The sequence below is a fragment of the Callorhinus ursinus genome, unplaced genomic scaffold (genome assembly GCF_003265705.2).
Source record: "Callorhinus ursinus isolate GAN/ISIS: 27379988/994484 unplaced genomic scaffold, GSC_fseal_2.0 scaffold51, whole genome shotgun sequence".
Taxonomy (NCBI): domain Eukaryota; kingdom Metazoa; phylum Chordata; class Mammalia; order Carnivora; family Otariidae; genus Callorhinus; species Callorhinus ursinus.
The window spans coordinates 8,809,607-8,836,688 of NW_027397113.1; the positions used below are offsets into that span (position 1 = coordinate 8,809,607).

Sequence of the window (27,082 nt, forward strand, 5' to 3'; positions counted from 1 at the left end):
TGTGTGTGTGTGTGTGTGTGTGTGTGTGTGTGTGTGTGTGTGTGTGTTGTGGTGAGAGCCTCCCCCCCACCCCACTCACTTGGGGACCAGTGTTCACAGATGACAGCTTTTGTAGCAGGGGGCGGACTGCCCCCCCCCCCCCCCCCCCCCCCGCCAGTGCGGGAGGCACTGCCCCTGGCCCCAGCCCCTCCTCCCAGCCTCCAGCCAGAAACTTCCCCAGGAGTCCCAGCCATAGTCGGTTGGTCTATCCCCTGCAACTTTCTCCCCTGAGCTGCCCAGCCCCACAACCCTCTCACAACTCCTCCCCTGCCCCCCACATCTGAAGAGCTGGGGAGCTTTCTGCCTGGGCTGTCTCTGTGCTTTCCGGGAGGGGCTTTCACGTGGCCCTTGCACAGTTCCTGGGCTCTCCTTGCCTGCCCGGCCCCTCAGCAGCAGTGATGTGATACCCCGACAGTCCAGATCCCATTTCCAAACATTAATAACTTCCTTAATCTCCAGCTGGCTTTTTCCAGATCAGCCTGGCCAACCCCCTCCCTGAGAAGCAGGCTGGTGGTATTGGGTTCCCTTTGAGCCGTCCAGTGTCTCCTGGACTCTGCCTGGGTTTCCTGTCATTGCCCCCTTAACTTCACCCTGCCTGCCCCGAGCCCCGAGTCAAGTCCTGCCCTGGCTCCTGTTCCCCCACCCCCAGCCCCACAGTTCCTGCTGCAGAGTGATCCTTGTAGCCAGAGGGGAAGGTTCCCTGAGCTGTGGAAGTAAGAGGGGCAGGCCCTGGATGAACTGGGGGACAGCCCACCCGGCCATGCCTGGCCTTGGGGAAGGGGCGGTTGACCCACCTTAGAAGAAAGTGCTGCCTAGGCCAAGTTCTCCTGCCAAGACTAGGGAGAAAGAGGAGAGGGGTTGAGGGGTGGGGTTGGGGGGCCCTCAGCAGGTCCTCCCTGCCCCACACTGCCTGAGGTAGGGGGAGATTGGGGGGAGCAGGTGGGGGGGGGACCCTCCCTGTGTCTTGCCCAGAGAAGGGCCCTCGGCCAGCGTGGGGCAGCTCCAGGTCCTGATCTTCCCAGTCCGGACTGGGCATTACTGGGGATTTGAACTTCTGGGTAATGATGGGGGAGAGACAGCTGGAGCAGAGAGAGGGCAGCTTTTGTGGACTCGGAGGATCCAACAGCTCCGTTTTTTTCCACTCTTAAAAGTTTTGGCTCGGAGGCAAGAGCCCGGGGCTGAGACCCCCGGTGGGAAGGGGGCACTGGGGGGACACTCCCACGCTATCCATTCTGAGAACTGCTGGGTACCTAGAGACCAGACAGTCCCTGCCCTTTCGGGCTGCGTTCCCCCAGGAGCTGGGGTCACTGAAGTAAGTCAGGAGAGAGCTAGACATATCTGTGATGAGAGCCTAGAAGGATGAGGGGCCTGGGGCTCATCCGGTGACAAGTACCCCTTTTCGGAAAGGAGGAAAAGGAGGTCAGAGAGGACAAGGGACTTGACAAGGGTGACACGGGGAGGGTGCGGCGTTGCCGGGAGCAGGACCCAGGCACCCCTGAGACCTGGGGGCGCTGGAGGTGGAGCGAGGACTCTGCCGCTCCACCCACAGCATGCTGGGGGTCCGCTTCACCGCTGCCGGGCTCCCTCCGCGGGCGGCTCCCGTGCCCTGGAAGGGGCTGCCGCTGGTGGGAGTGTCGGGGACACGGCTGTGCGGCTCTTACTTTGTTTCAGGGAGGATGGAATCATTGGCTGTTGTGGCTGTGGTGTGGGAGCACAGGACGGGATGTTGGGGAAACGTGTGTGCACGCATCAGGGTGTGCGTGTGCGTGTGCGTGTGTCTGAGCTGCCTGGCCCAGGCCCGTGGCCCGTGGGTGCGCGGGAGCTCACTCCGTGGCAGCCGGGAATGTTAATGGTGCCCAGCTCTGCATGAGCTAAATTTAGAAACCCAAACCGAGAAGGTGAACGGTGCTCACCTTCCCAGCGGCAGGCCCGGTCCCCACTGCAGCCACGGCCCTTCCCCTGGCCGGGGGACCTGGAGCCCCCACCCGGCCTGCCATGCCCTTTCCCCGCTCATGCTGGTGTGAGGAACTCTGGGGTGCCAGTGGGCAGCCTCTCTTCCTAAGGCTGCCTTCCTATAAAGAAGAGTGCTCAGGCCCTGCCCTGCCTCACTGCCCAAGGCAGGAGGACCCCAGGGAGCCCCCAGATGACGCTGGGTATGGTCCTGGGCCGGACTGGGCACAGGGCCCTCTCCCTGCCCCCGCCATTCACGTCGCTGGCCACTGCCAACCTTGCCCCTGCAGGATGCCACCCCCACCATCTGGGGGTGGTGACGTGACCAGTGTGACGTGGCCAGGCGCCTGAGAGCCGTCTGTCCGTGGCAGAGGGAGATGTGTTTCTGGGAGCTGGGCCAGAGCCCCAGGAGACAGGCAGCCGGGAGGGGCCCCATCCCTGGGGGTCAGGGGTACCCTTCGAGGGGCAGCGGTGGTCCTCGAGCCTTATGGGCCAGGGAGCTACCAGCCGGCGAACAGATAGCAGTGGGGCTGGCCCCCCACATGGGTTGGTGACACCTTCACACGTGGGCCCCTGGACCTTGTGGCCAAGGCTGGGCCCCAGCCTGCTCCCCTCCCCAGGCCCGTGCTGGGGAGGCAGGGAGGGCGCAGTGCTGTTTGCCCGGAGTGACCCTGGTGCTATCTCCACAGGGCAAACGCTACAAGAACTCCCTGGAGACTGTGGGCACGCCAGACTCAGGGCGTGGGCGCAACGAGAAGAAGACCATCAAGTAGGTGCCAGGCTTCCAGTTTGGGGCAGGAGCACACGCGCAGCCCCAGTGGGAGGAGCCTCCCCCCTCCCCAGAGCTGGCCACACACCCTCACACGTTGGCACCATTCTCTCTCCCTGCCCCGTGCCTGCACACGCCTAGTGCCTCAGGGTGGCTCGGGGGCTCCAGCTTTTCTGCCCACGCCCCGCCCCCCCGCAGACCCTCACCATGTTCCAAGGACTCCAGCTCCCCATTTTCTGGCAACTGTCACTTCCAGCTCTGTCTGCCTCGTCCCTCAACCCTGGTTGCTGGTTCCTCCATCTACCCGCATATCACACACCATCTCCAGCACCCTCCTAGCTCCCCTGCATATCTGAGGGCCCCCCCCAGCCCCGGCTGGGATCCCCTCTCTCAGGGGGCTCAGGCTCTTCTCTAAGACCTCACCAGTGTCCTGAGGGTGACTTGGAAGGTGGGCCGACCTCAGTGCTGGGCCACTTGGGAAGCAGAGCAATGGGGACTCTTCCCTTCCCTGTCACTTCTGGTCCCCACGGCCTGTCTTGCTGCCTCTGCCTCACCCAGGCTCCCTGCTTGTGCTCTGAGATCCCCCTTCAAGGAGGCGGGTTTGCCTTCCGCAGACCACCTTGGCCAGCCCACGGCACATGGTCGCTGGGACACACCCAGGGCACCCCCCGCCACCAACCACCCTACCTGGCTGGAGGCTCTGGGAATGAGGGTTCTCTCTGGAGGGCTCCTCTCTGCTGAACCCAGGCCTGCGCTGGGAGGCCATTAGGCTGAGGTGGGGCTGGGTGCCCCTCCGTCTTAGCCTGGCCAGGGCCAAGCCTGCCAGCAAGGGGCTTTGCCTGAAGGGGAGCCGCCCCAGCCTTCCCTGACCCCCACTTCCGTCCTTTAACTCAAGGCCTGCACCATCCCTGCCCCACACCTTCCTTTCTGCGCCCCTTCCCACAGCCTAGTCCGCCCCACCTTCTTCTTGTCCCTCTTCTCCCTTCTCCCTCTCCCCTGCTCCTGAGGGCTCCCTCCCTGCTCCTCCCCTGTTTTCAGCTCTTGCTCTAACCCTGTTTAGGGCCTTCACAGAAGCTTCCAGTGTGTGCCTTGTTGGGGGGGGGGGGCGGGCAAGTGAAGGGGTGGGCCTGCCGAGGTCGGGGGTGGGAGGAGGTTCGGGAAGAGGCCTCGGGGAGCCTTTGAAGCTGGGTTTGGTTGCACACTCTCCGGTCTTCAAAGCCGAAAGCTGGCAGGTCTCAGGGGCTGATGCAGAGCCCAGGCCCCAGGCTTTCTGAAGGCAGGGAGGGACCATGTGGGGCCCAGCCCAGCACCTATGCCGCCTCCAGACCAGGCCCCTAACCCAGTTTGCAGCTGGGCCAGGGGGCCTGTCTCTGCCAAGTGACCATAACCTGGGCATGTGTATGTTCTGGATAGTCATGGAAAGGGCCCGTGAGAGGGGATGGGATGCCCAGCAAGGGGGAAGGCGGGCAGCACGGGGTGCAGCAGGCTCTGCAGGCTGGGACAGCACCCACGAACGCTCTCTGAGACAAAGTGAGGGCAACAGTGGCTCTCCCCTCTTCTCCACAGCCCTGCAGCCGCTGCCACCTCCCACCCTGCTGAGCTGTCAGAGCCTCTGCCTCAGGGGAGGGGAGTCACCATTCCAGTCTACAGGCCCCTAGGTTCCTAGGCCTTTACCCCTTGCCAGGGCCCAAAGCCAGTCGAGTGGCAGGAAGCAGGGCTTACCCATTGCACAATCTCCACATGGGCTTAGGAGCTCCTCTGAAGGGATCTTTTGTCAAGGATGCCGGGAAGTTGCATTCTTTAGCAGTGGTTCCCAAACTGTGTAAATGATTAATAGTTATTCCATGAACCACTGAGGTTTCATCGGTTTCATGGCCAACTAAGTTTGGGAAACACTGCACACTCTCTCTCCCTCTTGGAGATACGGGTATTCATTGACCCATTAGAGGCTCTGAGAAGTCCTGCAGTAAAGGAACCTGTGTTTCCAAAACTATTAAAATTAAAGATGGTCTTTTCCAGTACTGCAGCAGACAACATGAGGGACCCTGGAGCTCCTTGGAATGGAGGGTGGGAGACCAGGCCAGCAGTGATGACCCTGGTGGCTCTTTCTCTCCAGGACCGAGGATTGATTTGATGACACTTGATTTTGGAGATCTGGAGGGGGGCAGGGGGAGGGAGGCCTTCCAACTGGTTCCCTCTCTCTGTTACCCTGGAGGAGGGGGACCAAAGGATGTCTCTGGCAGGAGCAGGGTCTTCCGTTGAGGGGGGCCTCCCCAGGGAGGGGCCGCCCGGTGCTGAGGTCTGTCCTGCCTCCCTTCTCAGTCCCCACTGTGCCACTCACAAACTGGCTCAGGACTCTGGCTTCGAACCCGGTGTACAGGGTCCCTGTGAGACATTTCCGAGGCGCACTCTGCTCCAGACAGACAGACGCTGTCCACACCCCCTTGGGCCAGGACCACCATCTCCTCTGGGCCTGTGGTGGCCGCCCAGCTTCTCTCCTTTGTTCCCAAGTCTGAGGCTAAGAACCAAGGTCAAGGTCAAGCTCTGGTGTGGGGTCGGTGTGGGGCAAGAGAAGCAGGTGCCCCAAGAACACGTTTGCTCCTTCTTCAGGGGGTGTGCCTCCCCACAGTGGCCTCCCCCACAACAGGGCCCCCTCGCCTTGGCCTTGAGCAGCGGCACAGCCTCAGCACAGGCCAGGCCCACCCCCAGAACCTCCTAGAGCCCCTTCCCCTAGATGCATTTCTGAGGGCTCAGGCATGGCTCCCTTCTAGAGTGTTCCTTTGGCCTGTTTCTTCTGCCTTTCCTCTCCCTATGCTCCGAGACCTGCTCCTCGGGGCCCCAGGAGCCTGACAAGCTGATGGAGCCCCTTGTCTGAGGCTTCTGCGGCCAGCCCCCAGAGGAAGTCCCCACATTCTCTGTGCTTCCAGCCTATCTGCTTCATTGGTATGACTTGTCTCAGAGCAGAAGGAGGTGGGAAGACTGGAGCAAAGGGTCCCTTCCAGACCTAGCAGCTCCACCCTGGAAAGGATCAGGGGCACAGGGAGAGGCTACCCGGGCTGGCAGGTCAGGTATGTGTCAAGGGCCCGGGGCTGAGTCTGCCCATCAACCCCCACAGAGAGGGGCAGGCTCCCTCCACACGGGCCCCAAAACATTGGACCTGGAGGGCTCCGGTGACTCTGGTCACGCCCTCAGCAAGGTCAGAGGCCTGGAGACCTTTCTCTTTTCTGGGGGGGCCACCCAATCACCACATCTGCATTGAGTGGAGAATGTCTTCAGCTCAGCTGAGATCCCACCAAGCTCACACAAAGGCTGTGTCCTAGGAGGAGAGAGGGCAGAGGAGGCTGGGGGTACCTCAGGCCAACAGGAGGAGGAGAGAGATGGGCAGGGAGCCGGGCCTGCCCCAGGAGCGGCTCCGTGGAGGTGGATGGAAGAGGGGAGAACCTTGGGTCTCCGCTGTGGGAGAGCTGACAGCCCAACGGTTACAGCCAATCTTCTGGTTTGGCAGGCAGGGAGACTGAGGCCAGGAGCGGTGGGCCCCCGGACAAGTCGGCAGCAGGGTCTGATCTACCTTTCAGCTCTTTCCAGCCAGAAACCAGCACTCTGTCCTTCTCCCGCTCCCCGCACCAGCCTCCCCCACGCCTGTCCCCAGCCCCCTCTCCCCCCTGCTCCCCTCTCATCATCTTTCTCTCTCCCACCAGCTTCCCGGGCTCGAGGCTCCAGCGTGCCCACCTGCAGCTCGCCTCCTTTCTGCGTGGCTTCTCCCGGCCCTCGAGTGTGTGAGCGTGTGCGGGCGCGCAGGCGGGCGCGTGCGTGTGTGTGAGAGTGTGTGTGAGAGAGAGTGTGTGTGTGTGTGTGTGTGTGTGTGTGCGCGCGCGCGCACTCATGCACTCGCTCGCTCGGGGCGCAGCTGCCGCCTCTCTTCCTCCTGCAGGAGCAGACCCTGGCCCTCTCGGCCCTCTGTGGCTCTCTGTGTGTGCAGCCCCGGGGGCCCCTGTTCCCTCTGCCCCTGCAGGACTTGCAGTTCTTGTTTCTTCTTGTATCTCCCTGTTTTCTCCCCTCTCTCTCTGCCCCTCCAGCGATCTAGACAGAGACTTTTGGAATAACAATGAGAGCACAGTGCAGCAGAAATGGAGCTCCTATCCTCCCAAGGAGTTTATTCTAAACATTTCACCCTACGCCCCTTATGGCGACCCACGACTGTCCCTCAAGTGAGTGACTTTACCTGGTTTGATCCTATGTACCGAGTATCCGCGCACGCCCTCCTTCCCCTCTGGCCCTCACTTCCCTCCTGCTCCTGCCCCCCCCCCACCCTCCGCCCCGGACTTCCCCACCGGTGCACCCATGGGCAGGCCGACCATGGAGACGAGCAACCCCTCCTGCCTCCCCTCACCTGCCTGCCCCTCTCCCGTCCCCTCCCCCAGGGCCAGCCGAGCAGGAGAGCCCCCTCCGCAGCCACACCCGGCCCCCCAGCGGGTCTCCCCCCACTCTGTGCAGTCAGGATGGGGTTGCCCGTTTGGTCCCTCCCTCTCGGCGTGGCTCGCTTTCTCCTCCCCGCTGTGTGCTGCTGCCCTGGCTGCTCGGTGGTGGTGCTCGGTGGTCGGTGGTCGGTGGTCGGTGGTCGTGGTGGCGGTGGTCGGTGATGGCGGTGATGGTGGTGGTGGTGATGAACTCTGACTAACACGGCTTTCTCTTTCTCCCTGCCTTGGGGCCTCCTGGCCTGGACAGCCCGCTCTTCCTCCGTCGTTAACCCTTCGTTGTCCTGTGGGATAGAGTTGGAGGTGGCTGCCCTCCCCCCACCCCCGCCGCCCCCGCCCCAGGCGGTGGGGAGGGGCCGCCCCTCCGTTGTCGTGGTGCGTTGTTCTCCGACCCCAGCCCGCCCGGCCCCCTCTCTCCTCTCTGCAGGCTCTGCTGTTAACCCACTTGCAGTGCTGATGTCTCTCTCTCTCTCTCTGTCTGTCTCTTGTCCGTCTGTCTCTCTCCTCCTCTCTCACTGTCTCTTTCTTCCTTTTATCTGTCATTGTTTTTCTCCCTCTCCCACCCCCACCCCCACGTGTGGCCCGCCCTCTCCCCCCCCACCGCCACCCCCGGCGCCCCTCTGGCCCGGCTGCCTCCCGCGTGCCTCCAGTGGCACCCTCCTGTCGGGCGCCAAGGTGGCCGCCGCGGCGGGGCTGGCGGTGGGGCGGGAAGGCCGGCCGGGGGAGAAGCCAGCGCTGGTGCCGCCACCCAGAGAGGACACCTCGAGAAGCGGCGGGGCTGCCCCCAGCGAGCCGGGCAGCGGTGGCAAGGCGGGGAGAGGCCGCTGGCGGACGGTGCAGAGCCACCTGGCCGCAGGGAAGCTCAACTTGTCCAAGTGAGTCATGGCCCTGTGGCCGCTGGAGCCGTGAGCTCGGGTCGGCCCCCGCCGGGGGGGGACAGTGGGACCCCCCCGGCATGCCCGCTGTTGCCCCCAGAGGTGCCGTCCTCGGCCCCTGGCTCATTTCATCCCTTCATGAGACGCGCATCATCCTTGCCATCGGGCACAACTAACAGCCATACGGTGTCAGTGTCGCATCCCAGCCTCCGGCTGCTGCCCACCCGCCCCCCCCCATCAGTCTCTTTCCTTGCCAGTGACCAAGCCATTCCATTTTCTGCCCCCCGAGGCGGCTTCATTTCAATCCTCAGGTCATCCCATCCTCTTTGACTGGCCGCGCCATCCAGCCGTCAGGTCATCCCTCTGTGGGCCACCCGTGGTTGCTCAGCCATTGGACCATCCCATCCCTGGGGAGCTGGCCCACTCTCAGCCTGTGTTTGATGCCACTCATCTGCCACCGGGCCTTCCCTCTTACAACCAGCAGATGGCTCTAGACCCAGAGGCTGAGCCGTTCCATTTTTGACCATCTGGCGCCTCCACCGGCTTGTACCCACTCTTGTCTGCACCATTTCCGCATCTGTCCCGCAGGCCCACCATGAGCAGCTGGGCTGTCCCCACGGGTCCGTCCTCACCTCAGCCACCCCGTGGGCTGTCCCAGTCCTGGGCAGCGAGCGATCCCACTGGCAGCTGGTGGGTGGTGTGTTCTTGGCGGTTGGGTTGCTGAGCCCCCCAGCTAGCTTCTCTTTTCTGACCAGGGTGGTCTGGACTGCAGACAGAAGAGCCATTTCCCTTTTAAAAGCTCTCTGAGCTTGCCAAACAGGACAGTCCCTCTCTTGGGCCATGGACATAGGGATGGCCCCTGTTCACAGCAGAAAGTGTATTCTCTCCTCCCCCACCATGGGGCTGCTTTATTCTCATCTTGGCTTTTAGAAACTTCCATGTCCCCGCAGCTGAGCCCTTCCAGGCTCTAAATCCTTTGAACTATGACCATTCTCACCCACTGGGATGTAGGTTCCGTTTTCAGCTATTAGAACTGCCTCATGCCCAGCTAAGGGAGCAGCCTCTCACTTAGGAAACCGGCAGCCCTGACCCCTTCCTAGCTGGGGGCTGTCCTGTTGCCTTCATTCAGCACCCCACCCCGCCCCTGGTTCTCTTTAGAAGGCCTATGACTCCTGTCTTTGGGACCACTGAGGGCCACTGTGCTGAGACCGTATTGCTTGTTGGCCTGAAGGCACACAGGCCCATTTCTCCCCTGACGTCGGGCCTCAGGAAGGTCTCGGAGGGAAGCCCCACACCCCCTCGGAGAGCCAGGCCCAGCGCCCCGCCCTCCCCAGGCGGCTCTGGCCACAGACTCCAAGCTGGCTGAAGGCTCCATGCCATCCACTGGCTCCAGGCGTGGAGGCACCAATTTTAGTTTCCTGTGACCGAGAGGTTGTAAATTGGACTAATTTGGGATGTGATAGGAAACCAAAATGAGGTCAGCAAGGAGGAGGAGGAAGCCATCCAACTGTCGTCCGCCCCTGCCTCGGCCTGCGCCCAGGGAGCTGTGGGCCTATCTGGCCGGCCAGGCCTGGGCCTGTCCCTGGTGGTAGCCCAGGCTCCAGACCTGAGCTAGGCAAGGCTGCTGCCTCCTCCAGGACCCCAGCTCCCAGCTAAAGCCATGTTTTGCCTCTCTCTCTCTCTCTCTCTCCCCCCCATCTCTTGTTCTCTCTCTCTCTCTCTCTCTCTCTCTACTATTCTCTGACTTTCTCTCCCTCTTTTGCTCTAACTCTTTTTCTTTCTCTCTCTCTCTCTCTCTCTCTCGCCCGCAGGGGCAGCTTAACTGTTGTCCTTTAGTTCCCACGGTAGGCTCGGGAGGGAGCAAAGCTGAGGTCTGGCTGCAGTGGTGAAAGCGGCTGCAAGGGCCCTGGGGCCCCTCCTGCAGGCAGCCCCGGGGGGTGGTACCTGGCTGCCCTGTGGTTCTAGACCAGGAGTTGGCAAGCTTCCTCTGTAAAGGGCCAGATAGGAAATGCTTAGGCTCTGCAAGTCACATAGTCTCTTTTATGCCAACTCAAGCCTGTCACGGCCATAGACAGGATGTAAATTAGTTTGTTCGAGTAAGACTTTATTTACAAAGACAGGTGGTGGACCAGATTCGGCCCACAGGCCACAGTTTGCCAACCCCTGCCCTGGACCACTGGATCGGGAGACGGAGGGAGGGGACAGAAGAGGAGGTTGGGACCTCTGAGGCTCTGGCCCTGCCTATGGGGTGTGCTGAGGTCTCTGGCCAGGAGAACGAAACAGGCAGGTTGCCTGGGGAGGCCAGGGGTCTCTGACTTTTCCTACCTCCATCTCCTGAGACATTTGCAGGTACCACTGGCACGGGGAGCGTTAGCTGAAACACATGTCCCTGGGCCCGACCTCATTAGGTCCTCATGGCAACCCTGGGACAGAGGCAGCTCAGGGATGATTTTCCACCCCGGGGTTTTATGAAGACACTCAGATGAAGAAACTGAGGGGTGGACTCACTTTTCCAAAGTCCTGCGGTTCGGAAGCAGCAGAGCTGGGGCTTGAACCTGGGTCCCTCTGACCTCATACTGCCTCTGAGCAGCCATGCCCTGCTTCCTGCCTGTCCCTGCCCCCTTACCAGCATTTTTCAGGGATGCCGGTGGGCCTGCTAGGAGGCGCCCCCTCTTGAAAACGTATAGGCACCCTGTTTTCCATCAGAATTGGGGCAAAGTGACCAGACAAGTGGTTCCTGGGGCTCCCACCTCATCTGCTCCTTTCCCGGGTTCCCCCTTCTCCCTGGAGTCACTCCCAAGAGATCAGGAATGGACACTGCATCTCAGAAACAAGGGACCCTGGAAGGAGGGCAAAGGTCTGCTCCGGAGCCTGAATCCTGAGGCAGCCCTGGCCACAAGGCAGAGGCCCGAGGACAGAGGGGTGTCTGAGGACAGTCCCCAGCCTCCGTGGCCCAAGCATAAGAACCGCCGGCTTTCCCTGCCCTGCCGCACGTTACTAGGCCAGCTCTGCACTGGCCTGGGTTTCCTCGGGTCTCCAAAGGCCGGTCGTACTTCGATCACAGAGGCAGACTTTCCTGGGGTCCCCCAGCGAGACCGCGGGAGGGGGCGGAGCAGCTCCCTCCCCCCACTGCCGTTGGGCACGCCAGGCCCAGGGCCCCGGGGACGCCTTCACCACGCAGCCTCCACAGCTCCCGCGGCTCAGACAGGAGGCGTTGGAGCATCAGGCGAGCCAAGGCCAGAGGGCGGGCTGGGCAGGGCCGGCAGGGGCTGGGGGGCCGGGGGGAGGGGCTCAGGGCGGGCGCGGGGTTCGGTGGCCTCCTGAGTGAGGTGGTGGCAGAGCTACAGCACAGCGGTGGCAGCAGGGATGGAGGCCCGGCGAGGTCCGGCAGAGCGCGCCCTGCACTGGGGCCTCCCAGTCTTGACCCTCGGCTTCTTTCTCCTCCACTGTGATCCCTTCATCTGCTTCTCCTTTCTCTCCTCTCCTCCACCCGCCCCAAGTTTCGAGGACTCCACCCTGTCCACGGCCACTACCCTTGAGTCTATCCCCAGCTCCGCGGGAGAGCCGAAATGCCAGCGACCCCGCACCCTGATGCGGCAGCAGAGCCTGCAGCAGCCGCTGAGCCAGCACCAGCGGGGCCGGCAGCCCAGCCAGCCCACCACCAGCCAGAGCCTGGGCCAGCTGCAGGCCCACGCGGCCTCGGTGCCGGGCCCCAACCCCCGGGCCCATGGCCGGGGCCAGGCTCGGCAGGGCACCTCGGCCGGCTCCAAGTACCGGGCGGCCGGCGGCCGCAGCCGCTCCAACCCAGGCAGCTGGGACCACGTGGTGGGGCAGATTCGAAACCGAGGCTTGGACATGAAATCCTTCCTGTAAGTCCCCCCCTTGAGCGGGCCGGCCCCCACCTCCCGACCCAGTCTCTCTGCCCTCATCTCCTTGGGAGCGGCTGGCCCTGCCCTGGCTCCAGGCCCTCCATCTCCGCGGCAGGGTGCCGAGCAGACTCGGCCCACCCCTCCCCAGCTTCCTGTGGCTCGAGGCTCCGTGCCTGCAGCCCCCCATGGAAGGATTCTTACCTGGGCCACCCCTCTGAGGACCCCGGCTCCTCCCCCTTCGGTGCCTCCCAGGGCTCGGAGAAGGTCCTTCCCCCAAATGTCAGTGGGGACCCTGGACAGTGCCGCTGAGACCTGAGGCCACCTGGTCCGCTTCCTCTTCCCGCTGGTCGCAGGCTGCTCCTGGCCTCCCTGCTAGCCTCCCCGCCTCCTCCCAAACCTGGGCTCTGGCCCTGCCTCCGAGCCTCCAGATCACCTCTTCCCTGTAACCGGACTCAGCTCACCTTCCTGCCCCGCACTTCCTCCCTCCCTCTCACGGTTCCTGCCATCAGCCCTGTCCTCTGCCTCTCTGACCTTCTCCAGCCACCTGTCCTCCAGCTCCCAGAATGACCCATGCCCTGAGGACAAACCTCAGATGTTCCCCCCAAAGCTTTAGAAAAGGTTCTTTGTAAATCAGAGGCTTCTCTCAAGTGTACAGGTCTGAGAAGTAACCACACGCCATGGGTATCTAACTGTAGCCATTCCTCATCACCCCCCATCCCATGCTGCCCTGCCCCACATGTAGGGGCCCTGCCCAGGGCGCCCCCCGCTCTGGCATCACTCTGGGCCTCGGCACTCACTCTCAGAGCCCAGGGCAGACCTGGGCTTTTGCCTCTGATATCCCTCGCCTCCTCCGGCCTAACATGACCTTCCTTCCAGGCTCTGGGGATTATTCCCATCGCCCAGGTCTTCCCTGGGAGCACTTTTCATGGAGCAAGAGACCAGCACTAAGCCTGGGAGAGGAGAAAGGAGGAGGGAGGGGGAGGGCAAGACGCAAGGCCCAGCTCATGGGCAAGATGTGGGGATTCTGAAGGCAAGCAGGTCCCTCCGAGCTTCCTAGCTCTCCAGCTGAGACCCCAGCCCAGGCTTCCAGGGCAGACGGGAGTGCTGTCCCTGGCAGGGGCACCCCAACAGAAGAGGCCTTGCCATGCCAGCTTCCCACATCCGTGCAAGTGGCCCATGGCCCTGGCTGGCAGCTCGTGCGGCCCGTGCCTCTACTTGGCACATCCAGGCAGCACATCTGCCGGGGCTCTCCCTGACCCAAGGACCCTTGGGGATCCAAGGCTGGTGCCTGCATGAGACAAGATGCCCAGCAGAGCCTCCTGGCTTCCAGGCGGTGGTTTGTCTGGGGACGGATACGGTGGCACTGGTGTGGATTAGGAGAGTCGAGGGAATTGGTTCTTCTGTGGCTTGAACAGAACTGGGAGCCAGCGGGCCCCTGCACCCCTCTGCTCCTCCTGCCCTCCGGCTGCTCTTTGCACAGCTGTCACCCTGCTTCCTATTCTAGCAGCCATCAGACTGGGGCAGGGGCCATCCCCAGGCCCTGGGAAGAAGGGAGCCCGCTGCAGGAAAGCCTCCGTGTACCGACCCTTCCCTGCCCGCTGCGCCCCTGCTCAACTGGGATTTGCTGAGCGGTGCCCCTGTGCCAACATCCTCAGTCCACACTGCTGCCCCCACCACGGCTTTATGGGCCCCTCGCCTTCTGGCCACCGCTAGAGATCACCCAACCCCCCACCTCCTCCACTTGTCATTCCTCCCGGCAGGGGTCGGCAAATTTTTTTCTGCAAAGGGCCAGATTATAAATATTTTAGGCTTTGTGGGGCACGTGGTCTCGATCACATTTTTTTAAAGCAATGCTTTAAACACGCACAAGCCATTCTTAGCTTGTGGGCTGTAGAAAGACAGGCCACCAGCTGTACTTTGCCCACCTCTGACCCCCCGCCTTACAGTTTAGCTGGTGTGCTTCTGAGGCCCTTCTCTTGTCCCAGATGCTGCTGGTCTACAGAGACAGCCGGGGTGGGAGGGCTAGCCAGGCCTCCCAGGACCCGACCCCCTCTTGCAGGGAGGATGGTGTTCCTCCTGCTTAATGGGTGTGACACCCCCCCCCAATACCACCAACTTCTCCCCAGACTCTCCTCTTGCCCCTCGCTCTCACCCTTGCAGCCTGTGTTGCTGGGGAGAAGGACAAATTGGGAATTTATGCAGAGGAGCCGTTTTGTTTTTAAGAAGAGCAAAAGGAGTATCTGAAAAATGCATTAACCAGGGAAAAAAACATGTTGTTTTCGTTGGGTTCTCCTTCCCCCAGCTCAACCCAGCTCCCAAGCAGCCAAATGGAATTTTACCAACAGTAAAACAGTACCGGTGGGCAGAGAACAAAGAAAACAAGGATTTGTCCTGAGGGAAGGGGGAGTTGTTACCCGAAAGTTGGATGCCAGCACGAGTGTCAGCCTGGAGTAATGTGCCCAGGACAAAGATGTATGACATGGAAGGCGGTGCAGCCACTTAGCTTCCTCCCCTCCCTGGGCCCCCACTGCCATCTCCCATTTTCCCTGCGCCCCCCCCCCCCCCCCCCCCCCCACAGGTGCCACGTCTCACCTGCTTGAGTTCCCTTTCCGACAACCTCTCTAGGAAATAGCCACAGCCGCCTCTTCCTGTCTAAACCTTGCCCCCCTGGACGGTGGTTGAAAGGCAGGCTTCCCAACCCAGGGTCCCCCTCTCTGGAACATTCTCTTAGGCTCACCATCCCTTCCTTGGCCCTTCCTGAGACACGCTTTCCTCCCTGCCCCATCTGAAATCCCCTTCTTCCTTTGTTCGGAATGAGAGACGCAGGGCTGGACGAGCTCCACAAAATACCCAGAAAAATGCCCATGAACTCATGATTTTGCAGGGCAGCAGGTCACCTCTTGTCCCTGGAAAATGCAGGGAGACCCCACAGTTGCCCAGGGGTTCTCTGAGAATGCCGCCTATGAAAAAGTCACACCTTGACCTCTGGCCCCACGCTGCTGCCCACATGGCAGCTCCTTGTCCACCTGGACGGAGCCTCCCTCAAAGCAGGATGGCTCCAGCCCCTTCCAGATCTTCCTCTCTGCAGAAATTCCTCCAGACCTTGCCAGCCAGGTTCCTGCACTTTCTCTCTCTCCACCTTTGCTTTTTGGTGACTTCTGGACTACTTCTCCGAGGAAAGGCCCCTGAACTGGACCCAAAAGCATTGGTGGTTATTCCCTGGATCTCCGGGAAGGGGGACTCAGGAGGAGGCCCGTGACCATAAGCCAGACTCAGGAGAAGGCCAGCACACCATAAGCCAGAAGGGACTTCCGTTCTCCTCTGATGGGCTGTGTGTTCAGGGACCCCCTCCTGGTGTCAAGGACATCTGGCTGCCCATGACCCAGAGATGTCTTTATTAGGAGCACAGGGTGCAGCACCCATTGGATTTCCAAACTTTCTAAGAACCTCCCACCTGGGAACCCAAACCTGCCTGCCCTTCCCCGTGCAAGATGGCGATGGAGCCCCTCTCTCTTCTCCCAGGGGCCCAAATGGCCAGAGCGAGTAGCTCCCCTCCCCCGGCCTTCCCCGAGCCTTCCTCGGCAGTCTTCCTCGGCAGCGTCTGGGGCACATGCCGCTTCAGCGGGCCTCGGGCCAACCCCTTCCCAGAATCTCTCCAGAGCGTCCCGCTCCCTGGCTCCGAGGCAGGCTGGGTCTCAGGCTGTGGACACCTCCCCTCATCCCCTCCCTTTCCGCCTCCACCCGCCTCTGCTCTACAACTTTTGACAGTGCTAAAGTGTGTGGTTTCTCTCCTGCAGGGCCAGTTTCTTACGCATTTTTCTTCTCTCTCTTTGTCTCTGTCTCTGTCTCTCTCTTTCCCCTCCCTGCCCCCGCCTGTGGGGCCTCCTCGTTTCCTCCCGGCTGGTGGGCTGCCCACCTCGGGCAGGGAAGGCAGGATGGTGGTGCTATCCTTGGTCTTAGGGCTTTCGGAACAGGATGACTTTGCCAATATCCCTGACCTGCAAAACCCAGGAACCCAGCAGAACCAGAACGCTCAGGGGGACAAGAGGTACGAGCTCAGGCGAGGGCCCGCGGCGGCCGCGGCAGAGATGGAGGCGTGGAGAGGCTGCCGGCCTCCACCAGCCCTGGCCCGGCTGCTGGATGAGGCGGCGGTGCCCTCAGCGATCCTGGAGCGGGAGGACAGCCCCCTCCCCAGCCGGTGCCCTCACACACGCCGCCCCGGGCTGTCCCTGGGGTCCAAGGCCAGTGTGGCCGTCCTGGGACCATTCTGGATCAAGCCTGCTCCCCAGGCATGCTTGCCCTCGCCCGGAGCAAGTCAGCCTTTCTGCCCCATCTCTCTGCTTGGCTCCCCCCCCCCACCCCTTGCTGCCCCTCATTTTTCATCTCTGCCCCCCCCAACCCCGAAATCCCAGTTTCTCTGGTGGTTGGTGGGCGGGGGGGATGTAGGGAAGGGGCACCAGCCTGTTCTCCCTCATCCCTGCCACCTCAACCTCCCTCTTGCCTGGAGGCCCCGCTGGGGTGACGGTAGCACCCCCTCACTGCAGGGGTACTGCACAGGTGTGGCTGAGCTGCTTGGCTGATTGAAGAGGAGCCCCTGGTGGGGAGGGTGTGGGGCATGGGAGAGGCGTGGGGACCAGAAAGAACCGAGAGGCAGCCCTGAACCTGAGGTACCAGGAGGAGGGAATAGGGGGAGAGCCCGAGAGCAGACCTGTTTGCTCAGGCGGAGCAGAGGCCTTAGCCGTAGTGTTGCCATCAGGAACTCAGGGAAGCGCCTCCTGGTGCCTCCCGTCTCAGGGAGGGCGTGGAGCACTCGCGGGGAAGGAGATGGGGGAAAGGTCGGAGGGCCGGAGGCTCGGGCAGCGTCGCAAAGGTGGGGTGATCCTGCCCTTGGTGTGGCTGCCGCCCATCACCTGGCCTTGGGCTGGGCCAGCCACACACCTGTAAGTCACAGAGGGAGGGCTCCTGACCTCGGTCAGGTCTGCTTCTCGCCAGACCAAAAGCCTACCGGAGAGCATGGGCTGACGGCCAGGATGCCAGCCTTCTAGCTCTGGTTGCCAGAGACCCGCTCTGCAGACGTGGGCGAGTCACTGCCCCTCTCTGAGCCTCTGTTTCCTTGTCTGTCGAATGAAGGATTGGAGAGGGTGACCGCTTCCAGCTTGGGCATGCTAAGCTTCTCATGAGAGCACAGACCCTCAGGCTGGGGCACCTGTCAGAGCCTGTGAGCTGGGCAGGGATCCTGACATTCCCTGAGGCCCATAAGGCAGGAGGGGACTGTCCCAGGCCACCACCAGGGGCCTGTGGGTTACGGAAGCCTAGGCCAAGAGTTAGACAGCTGACTGCCTGTCCCTCCAGCGGCTTCTTGCTCTTTCTTCCTGTTCCAAGTTCACAGCTGCCTGTCTATGGTGGACACAGCCACAAGTCCCCGGAGAGTGGGAGGGAAGAGCAGGACGGATTCTTTCACTCATTGGCACAGATGGTGTCAAACCCCGAGCCCATGTCCTTGGGGGGGGGGGGGGAGGAACAGAGCCTACCACCTCCAGCCCACCTGGCGCCCCAGAAGTCCTGGGCTGGGCCCCGGGCAGGCCAGAGTGCCGTGGGGAGGGGGCCGGGGGCCAGGGGGGAGAGGCGGCAGGAGGAGGCTGGGGGCCTCTGGAAGCCTGCTGAGAACCCGAGCTCTTGGGGGGGGGGGGAGGTGTGAAGTGTGCGGGAGCAGACGCAGGCTGGAAACGAGATTTCACATCACCCATGCGTTCATTAGCTGGCTCCATTTCCACCCACAGCCTATTTTTACCCCTGCCATGTAGGTCTCCCGCCCGTATTCTAACACACCCATCTCTTCCGACCATTACATCAGCTGTCCCTGCCTTCCTGGGAAAGGTGGGTGTGGAGGTGGGGGCCGTGGGCCCTCGCCCCCACCCTGCCTGACTCTCCAGGTGGACATATGTCATTCCCACCTGGTCACACCCACCCCATCCGTCTCATGGCCTCTGGGGTGTTTCCCAGGTGACCGGGCACCGCGAGGGTGTCCAGCACTGAGGGCTTCCTTCCCGGCCCAAGCTCGACATCGGCACTGGCAGCACCCCACCGGGCTCTCGGCACCTTAGGGCTCCCACTCCTCTGGAGCCCTGGCTCTTTGGACCTTGGAATGCTGGGCTTGGGTCAGCTGTCCCTTTCTCTTCAGCTTCTGCCTCCAGACCCAGAGTCTGCCCTTCTGCCCTGATTCCCGCCCCCCCCCTTTACCATCCGGCTGACCCCTTGGCTGTGGACTTTCAGCCCCTGAGGTCTCTGTCAGCGGCAAGTCCCTGGGTGACAGGAGGGCCCCGGGAGGAAGAGCAGCCATTCCAATTCCCAAACAAGGTAGGGGTGCATCTAGCGAGCAACATGGAGACGGGAAGGTTGGTCAGTACCTCCCTCCCAGGATCCTTGGTGGCCTGGAAGCCCCCCATCCAGGATCTCCCAGTCCCAGAGCCTCAGTACTGTGGGCCCCAAGAACAGAATGCTGTTGGACCCGGGAGGGAGGAAGGAAGGCGGCCAGGACCACCCCCGGCCCCCGTGCCTCGCTGCCTTCACCCATCCTGCCCTGCATCCATCCTCATGTCATGCTCCCTGCCATCCCTCCCATCGCTCCTTGGGATCCGAATGGTGTCCACCGTGACCCCCCCCCACCCCCTGAGTGGGGCGCGGGGCAGGGCGGGGACCTGGCCACCCCCATCGCTCTCCCCGCCCCCAAACCACCATGTTTCCTCCGTCCCGGTGTGTGTCCCCCGCCTCCTCTCTGCCTCTCCTCTCGGCCGCCTTGCTCGTGCCCTTGTCCACCCTGCAGCCTTCTTCGCTAGTCTCCCACTAACCTTTCTTGGCCTCTCTCTCTCTCCCCCTCTCCTTCCTCCCAGCTGCTCCTCACAGGGATGTCCCTGGGCCAGTGAGGGGGCCCCTGCGCCTCTCCCTCTGCCTCTCTGTGCACTTGTCTCTCTGTCTCTCTCTGTCCTGTGACCTCCGGTAGCTTCAGTGGCGCTGACCATCTTCCCAGGCTGCTTTGCAGCTGCGCTGATGCTGTGGTGTGGCCAAAATAACTCCGACTTTCTCATACCTTCAGCAGTCAATCTGGCGCTCTCCTCCAGTCCCACTCTATTTTTAACCTGACTTTACCTCTCCAGCTATTTCGGTGCCCTCTTCCTCCCCGTGCCTGTCTGCGTAAGCATGTGTCCGCGAGTGTGTGTCCCTGTGTGTGCGCGTGCACGCAGGCGTGCCCCGCGGTGGCCGCGCCTCTGGCAGGGACCCCGGGGTGGCCCCAGGCGGGGTGGGGTGTTTCGTGCTGTCTAGGCAGGGCCGGGTTCTCACAGCAGGTGCGCGTGCGTCTGATTCTCAGGGTGTCTGTCCCTGAAACGGCTCCCCGCTTTGGTCTGTTTCAGTCGGTCCCGATTCACACGCACACCTTGGCATGCCTGGGTCTCCCTGGATGTTTCGTCTTGGGATTTAAGTGTGCATCGCCGGGGGGGGTGTGTGTGTGTGTATGTGTGTCACCTCACTGCTCTGGTCGACCTGCCTTGTTGCTGTGCCATTCTCTCCCTGGTGCCGCCTGGGTGTCTGTCAGGCTTGTGTGCATTTGTGTGTGTGTGCGTGCGTGCGTGTGCACGTGCACACCTTGCTGTTGGGTCCTGGTATCTCCCCTCCAGGGCCTGGCAGATTCCGTGCATAATGTCTGTCTGCCTGTCGTGGTCAACTGTGTGCTGGCGGCTGGTCCATACCGAGGGTGTGTGTCTAGCCTGTGTGTGTCTCCGAGTATGAGGCTCTGGGACTCTCAGAGCTGTTCTCTTGTAGCCTGTCTCAAGCCCCATGCTGCCAGTCTTCCTGTCTTTTCCTCGCTGCCTGCCCCACCTTTCCTCCTCATGAGATGTTCCAGCCTGGTCCCTGGGCACACTTTTAGGGCCCCCTTCCTGAGCCCCAGCTGGACGGAGCCTGGGCTCACCACCCAGCTGCCGGGCCAGAGAGCCCAGCTTCCCGGGAGCGGCATGGAGTCGGGGTGCACGCAGGGCCTCGCGTGGAATGGTCAGATTCGGGGCTTCTCGGTGGTGCCCCGTCTCTCTCTGACCCTGGGTGAGAGCCTTATCCCACACGCAGTCCTCAGAGCGGGAGGCAGGTGGGGACTGGGGAGCAAGCGGGTGTAGACTCGTCCTATCTCGCAGGTGGCTGTTTAAATCTAAATTAGTTTGAGTCGAACAAAATGAAATATTCTGTCCTCAGTCGCACTGGCCACTTCAAATGCTTTAGTAGCCACATAGGGACGGCGCAGACATAGAACACTGCTGCCATCGTAGAAAGTTCTACTGGCCAGAGCTGTGTGGACAGTGGTCCTGACCTCCGCTGGTCAGTCTCGGGTCTGAAGGGCACCTGTGTTCTCAGGCTGAACAAACACAGGTGGGGCCTCTGGGAGCTAGCACCCTGGGCGTGTTTGCAGAGGGTAATGACGCAGAGGGGTGACCTGGACATGCCACCTGGGGAGCCTCCCCTGCCAGGTTGGAGCGAGCAGGGGTGCCCGGGGCCTCTGGGGCCGCGGGCACGCTCCAAGACCACTCTGCAGGCAGTGACTGGGTGGTGGGGCATTCTCTGGGGACCAGGAGGAGGGCGAGTACCCACCAATACAGCATCCACAGGGGCAGTCAAGCTGGATCATGCTAAGGTGAGGGAGCTGGGCCCCGAGTGCTGCTCTAGGTGAAAACCAGGCCTCCCCGTGGACAAGAGCACGGCTCCTGCTGGCCTGCAGGAGAGGGTGGCTGCTTGGGTCTCAGAGGAGGTGCTGCCGCCACCCCGGCCAAGGTGCCCAGCCCAGCCCACCTCCCGACCCGCGCTCATTCGGATTCCCCCTACCTCCAGGTTGCCTGCAGGAGGGAAGGCAGTGAACACAGCCCCAGTGCCGGGCCAGACACCCCATGATGAGTCTGACCGCCGGACTGAGCCGCGCTCCTCCGTCTCGGACCTCGTCAACTCCCTCACCAGTGAGATGCTCATGGTGAGAAGGGCAGGACGCCGGGGCCCCAGGCAGGAGCTGAACTGGGAGGCCGGGGCCGGGACACGGGTGACAGTTGGTGACAGCGTGGGGGTTGTCCGGTCGGGAAGGGGAACCAACATGGACTGAGTGAGCAAGGCTTGGGTTCTTTTCTCAGCTTTTTCCCCAGAACAGGCTCTCTGTGCCTCAGTTTCCTTATTTGTCCAGTGAGAATAAGAATGCCCATCTTCCTCCAGTCTCTTTCTGGGTCGAGTGGGGGTCCAAGAAACCCTACTCGTGGGAGGGATTGTTATGATTGTAGGAGGAAAGGCTTGGGGCAGAATGTGTCCCCTCTCTTGGAGCGGTGTCCCAGTGAGGGGAGGTCTGAGGTGGAGCTCCCAGTGGGGCGAGTCTCATGTCCCTCTCTCAGGGACCTCCCCTTACCCCCATTGCTGGAGGCCAGCTGAGGCCCAAAGATAAAAGGAGAGTAGGAAACTGCCCCTCCCAGCCCTGATTCCTGGGAGGGAACAGCTGTGCCGAGAGTCTTCTGTGCACACCCTTCTGTGCACACACGGGGCTTCCAGCCCTATGGTTCTGGGGTGTTTCCACCAAGGGAGAGGTTGAGGCTCCTGTCTCACCCCCTGGTGGTAGCAGTGAGGCACAGCCTTGTACCTCACCTGTGCTGGGGGAAGAACCTGGGGAGGGCCGGGGCCCCAGGTCGAGGACCTTGTGATGGGGCAGCCAGCGGTTTGCAGGCGGCCGTCAGTCAGAGCTTTGCCAGCTCACAAGTCCCAAGGAGGCTTAGAGTGTGAGGTTGGGAACCTGGTGCCTGCTGTGTTCCTACTGGACATGACCGTGGACAAGTCATTTCTGCTCCCTGGACCCGGGTCCCCTCCCCAGTCCCTCCTGTAGATCGAGGGAGAGTTTGTGGGCTCTCAAGCCCTTGCCAGTCCTGACATCATTCAGTTCAGAGTTCCCTTGCCCAGGCCCTGGCATGACAGCTGCCACGCTCTCTGGGGCCCCAGAGCCCCCGGGCCCCACCCTTCTGCCGGTCAGGGCTCCAGCCAGCTCCAACCATCCACCCCCACTGCCCCTTTCTAGCGCAGCGCTTCTCAAATTATAATAGGCACACAAATCACTGGGAGATCTCGTTAAAACGTGGATTCCCACGGGGCGCCTGGCTGGTTTCAGTTGGAAGAGCCCGGAGCTCCTGATCTTGGGGTCATGAGTTCGAGCCCCATGTTGAGTATAGAGATGACTTAGATACATAAAACTTTTTTTAAAAATGCAGATTCCCAGTCAGCAGGCCTGTGGTGGGCCCTAGGATCTGCATTTCTCTTGCGGGGATCCAGATTCGGGCATCAGATTTTCCCTGTTCTAGAGCTGATCTCCCCTGGGCCTCTACCCACCACCCCCACCATAGGCCCCTGCACACCTGGCCCTCTGCGGCCCTCTCGTCCATCTCCCTCACCCACATAGGTGGGCCCAGCCACACCGTCCTCTGGATGGGCCAGCCACAGCCCGCTCTCCCTCCCTGCCCAGCCTCTTAATTGGTTACAGCTTCCTGGTAGTTAGGTTCCAAGAAGGAGCAGTCCATTCCCAGCCAGCTTGCGGGCCGTTTGCTGCCCCCAGGGAGGAACTGACAGCCTCAGGGAGAGGAAGGAAGTGTAGGCCTCAGGGCCCACTCACGGGCTCAGGGCTCGGGCCCAGGGCTCAGCGGAAGCTCAGAGGTGGGCAGGCGAGGTCTAATTGCCCAGCCCTAGGCCAAAGCTGGGTCATTGTCATTAACGGTGTTGAGGAAGACAAGCAGGACCCAGGCTCTCAGAAGCTGGGGGTCAGGAGTCAGGCGCCCACAGCTGGCCAGAGGAAGGGACCGAGGGAAAGGGGTCAGAGAGGAGGCCAGGCCACACCCCCATCTGAGTCACCCCAGCCCTGGCATGCTTTTTGATGCTTGCTTCTACTGGAGCAGGGGCTCCCGCCGCGCCTCCCCTGGGGCCCTGGTAGGGGTGGCCAGTCTGGTTGCCATGGAAACAGCTCCTCAAGCTGCCCCGGCTGGTTAATTAGAGCTTGGGACTGTGGTTTGGGAAAGCTGGGAACAGGCACAGCTGGGAACAGGCCTCTCACCCCCAGACCACCGGGTTTGGGAACCAAGAGCCAAGTGACCAGAGGGACCTCAGACGGGGCTGGGGTCACCTGGGCTCCAGTCACCAGGGACTCCACCCAAACTACAGAAGGAACAGGAGGGGCAAGTGGTCTTTGCCGGCACTGCCTACTCATGCATGCCCCAGGCTCCTGGTCCCAGGGCCAGCACTGGCAGGGGCCAGGCTGCCGAGGGACCTGAGCCCATTTACACCATCCCAGGAACCTCGCAAGATGGATCTTAGGGTTCCGTTCTGCAGGTGCAGAATCTAAGATGCACAGGGAGTAAGGCTGGTACCAGCAATGGGCAGGAGCGCGGGAAAACTTCCCTGGGTCGGGAAGCCACATTCTCTGTGGGCCTGGAGGGGAGCTTGCAGGGTTGCCTGGATCGGGCCAAGGGGTAGGACCCGGAGGGACCCTCTTCCACTGTGAGGAAGAGCAGGGAAGGTAGCTCAGCCCCCACCCCCTTCCAGCTCCAGGCAGGACCAGGGTGTGGCCGATGAAGCCCCAGATGCTGGATCTGAGTGTCGGAGTGAGAGGGGGCCAGAGGGACACCCATGATAGCTGGGCACTGACCTGGCCTCAGGTTTCAACTCACCACTGCCTCATGGGGGACTGGAGGCAAGCTAATCACCTCTCTCTCCTCGAAACCCAACTGGTACATGGTAGTGCCTGCCTCATCCAGATGTCGGAGGGAGTCGATGAGCGCAAAGCGCAGGGCACAGGGTGAGGCCAGGCCTGGTGGTTACTGTTCTTAGTGTGATTTGAATCTTCTCACCTGGGGCAGGTGAGTTCTCACTGGCTTGGGGGGATGTCTCAAAATTGCCCTGGGATGCGAGCCTGCTTTGGTGGAAAGAGTGGGCTCTCAAGTCAGAGAGGATCCATAACGCTGTGCAATCTTGGCTGTGTGACTTAACCTCTCTGAGCCAGTCTCCTCAGCTAGGGAGTGGTGGTAACTGCCTCGCCCAGCTGTTGGCAGGATTCAGTAAGAAGGTGATGTAAGAGTCTTCCGCCATGGTAGGTGCACACTATATATATTCTTATTATCTGTACTACGTACGTAGTATTTCAGAGCTTGGGGCCGCTTCCCAGGAGGAAGGAGGGGTCACAGGGAAGTCTCCTGTAGGGGAAGTGGGGAGACAAACTGGGCCAGCAGTTTCGTCCTAAATGCGGTACCACAAGTCCCAACTCGGGCTCTCATCCAGTCACCTGAGGAGCTTTCAGAGAGAGGGATGCCTGGGCCACTTGGACCCCTGGGTCTGGGCTGGGACCCAGGCAGCCAGGAAATGTCCCCAGGTTCCCATGAGCAGCCACGGCTGAGACTTGCCTGGGAGACCCTCCCCCAAATTAACTCCCCCTAGTTTTTCAAAGTCAGCATGGGAGGGGGACACCCACACCACCCTCCATGTGTATGTCCCTTGCTGGGCTGGCCCAAGGGCCAGCCCCTGGGACATGCGGGCTGAATGCAGGCGGGGCCCTTCCTCCTGGTGGTCCTCAGCCCTGGGGTGGGTGTGCTGTAGAGTGAGCTGAGGTGCTTTCTAAACAACTCTGCTGCCCAGGCCCTCTCCAGTCCCATCCAGTCAGGCCCATCTCTTGGGATGGGGCCTGGGAACCTGTATTTTTAGCATCCCCACGTGGATCTATGCCTTACACAAATGAGATGTTGCTGCTGAAAACTCGCCTCTCTCATTTTGTAAATCACATCATCCTCAACCCCAGAGAATCACTTTCCAAAGAAATATCCTGGTAAACTCTTTTGAAATGCGAACAATCTCCCTCATCTGGAGCTTTTGTGCTGGTGCATTTCACAGTGGGCCCCGCTGGGCTGTGGAAGGCGGGACCGTGGGAGGGGAGCTCGGGTCGGGGGAGGCCAAAGCAGCGTGGGACGGGAGCTTGGGGCAGGGGCAGTGGGCAGACCCAGGGCTTCCAGGGGAGACTGGGGAGTAGGGTGCACACTGCTCTGCGGTTTCGGGGGACAGGGGCTGTCCTGGCTCTGCCCCTCCCGTGTGACCTGACCGTCCTCACCCAGGTGTGAATGTGAGTGAGACGGGTCACCGCCAGCCCCACGTGGTGACCAGAGGGAAAGCAAGCTCTTCAGGCCCAGGGAGGCTTCCTAACTGTGCTGGGCTGTGGTGGGGGCCCCCCCCGGGGTGGAGGGGGCGGGAGCAGAGCCCTCCCCAACCCTGCCCGCCTTCCCCCCCCCTCCCCGCCCCCAGCTCTCCCCAGGCTCCGAAGAGGAGGAGGCCCACGAGGGCTGCAGCCGGGAGAACCTGGGCCGGATCCAGTTCAGCGTCGGCTACAACTTCCAGGAGTCCACGCTCACCGTGAAGATCATGAAGGCCCAGGAGCTGCCCGCCAAGGACTTCAGCGGCACCAGCGACCCCTTCGTCAAGATCTACCTGCTGCCAGACAAGAAGCACAAGCTGGAGACCAAGGTGAAGCGGAAGAACCTGAACCCCCACTGGAACGAGACCTTCCTCTTCGAAGGTGAGGCCGGTGCCGCCCCCGCCCCCACCCCCACCCCGAGTCCCGCCTTCCCCTCCCCCACGCCCCCCACCCAGGGGCGCATGTACGCGCCGCTGTGCACGCATGTACGTGTGCACCGATGCGCGCGCTCACCCACACGGGCACGTGTCTCAGGCCAGCCAACCTGAGGCGTTTCGTGTCTAGCTGCGGTCAGGTGACAGGGCCCGCCGGTGGCGGAGCAGAACCGGAGGCCGAGGAGCCCAGCCGGGACCCGGCGCCTGGGGTCTCAGCTCGGACGCAGGACTCGTCCTGAGGGGGGCAGCCGGGCGGGGAGGGAGGCGGGCCAGGACCCAGAGGGGGACCCCGGGAGTAGTGTAGTGGCCCAGAGTACAGGCTCTGGCCCAGGCCGGCTGTTGGAAACCCAGCTCCGCCCCCTCTGGCTTTGTGACCAAGGCAAGTCCCTGAACGTCTCTGGGTCGTGGTTTCTGCATCTGTAAAACACGGATGGTAATACAAGGACGAAACAAATCAGCGAATTGTGAAAGCCCTTATAACACCCAGAAAACCCTTTACACCAGTTTGTTGAAGACACACCCTCTGTTCCCGTTCTCTGAGCCCTTCCTCCCGCACCCCTGCCCCACATCCAGACGCATGGCAACAGCAGCTCTGAACCATGCTCCTGGCTCCTAGAGGCCGCTGAGGCAGATGCCCTTCCTCTCTCCTGCACACCCCCTATGAAGGCCGTCTTTGTCTCTTACCTCTGAGGCGCCAAGGTAACCAGGAAGCTGGGCTGTGTTCAGGGAGCCATTTTTGTCCCGGGCCCTTTTGGTGCCTGGACTCCGCTTAGAGAAGCCCTTATCCTTTCCTGACATGTTCAGCCAGTGAGAATAAATCCCTCCCACCACCAGCTGCCTCGGTGCTCCAGAATTTTCAGTGTGCACCCCAGGGGATCTTCCCCACCTGGTGTCCCAGCCGTTTGACACCCGACCCCTTCTGCAAGGTGACAGCGAGCTCACCTCAGATGGATCGTTGAGGGTGAGCTAGTGGGTGCTTGTCGGGGGACGGGAGGACCCTTCTCCTTCCCAGTTCAGCGTGGTGGCCGGTTTAGACATGGGAGAGGCTCAGCGCTCTGGAGGAGTATGAGACCAGCTGGTGGGGCGAGATTTATGGGCAGAGCTTCAATCCCCTGGTCTCTTGGGCAGACGTTTATCCAGCACCAACTATGGATTGGGCGCTGTCCTGGGGACTGGGGGGGGTGCAGAAAAGTCGGGGGCACCATTTGGCCCTCAAGGCATTCCTGATCTAGTGGAAGACATAGGTGTGTAGACAACCAAGCCATACTCTGCGTGGCAGATGCTGTGGGAACCCACTCTCTGCTCCCCTTGTTGGTGCTGGAAAACATTTCCCAGAATAGGGGCCATTCAGGATGGGTTCTGACGGAAGAATAGGTGTTTGCTAAATAAAAAACTACCTCCTCTGCGGCTGAAGAGAGCTGCCTCTGATGTGGGGACCTCTTG

The 27,082-nt window shown here is 61.7% G+C and overlaps 1 protein-coding gene across 15 annotated transcripts in view; it reads left to right on the top strand.

Annotated features, from left to right (window-relative positions):
* The window catches only part of SYT7 (synaptotagmin 7), a 63,406-nt gene that overhangs the window by 25,948 nt on the left and 10,376 nt on the right, over positions 1-27,082 (top strand). For 6 of the 15 annotated variants that reach the window (XR_012375501.1, XR_012375502.1, XM_073883638.1 and 3 more), the window contains 7 exons: positions 2,679-2,758; positions 6,835-6,966; positions 7,884-8,108; positions 11,609-11,977; positions 15,903-16,025; positions 20,849-20,984; positions 25,316-25,586. Coding sequence is in view for 13 of the 15 variants with exons in the window: in XM_073883638.1 (XP_073739739.1) it covers positions 2,679-2,758; positions 6,835-6,966; positions 7,884-8,108; positions 11,609-11,977; positions 15,903-16,025; positions 20,849-20,984; positions 25,316-25,586 (1,336 nt within the window). In the remaining 2 variants the exon portion in view is untranslated. Of the gene's footprint in view, positions 1-2,678; positions 2,759-6,834; positions 6,967-7,883; positions 8,109-11,451; positions 11,978-15,902; positions 16,026-20,848; positions 20,985-25,315; positions 25,587-27,082 lie in introns of those variants that run through there. The other 9 variants (XM_073883639.1, XM_073883643.1, XM_073883642.1 and 6 more) reach the window with 9 other exon arrangements.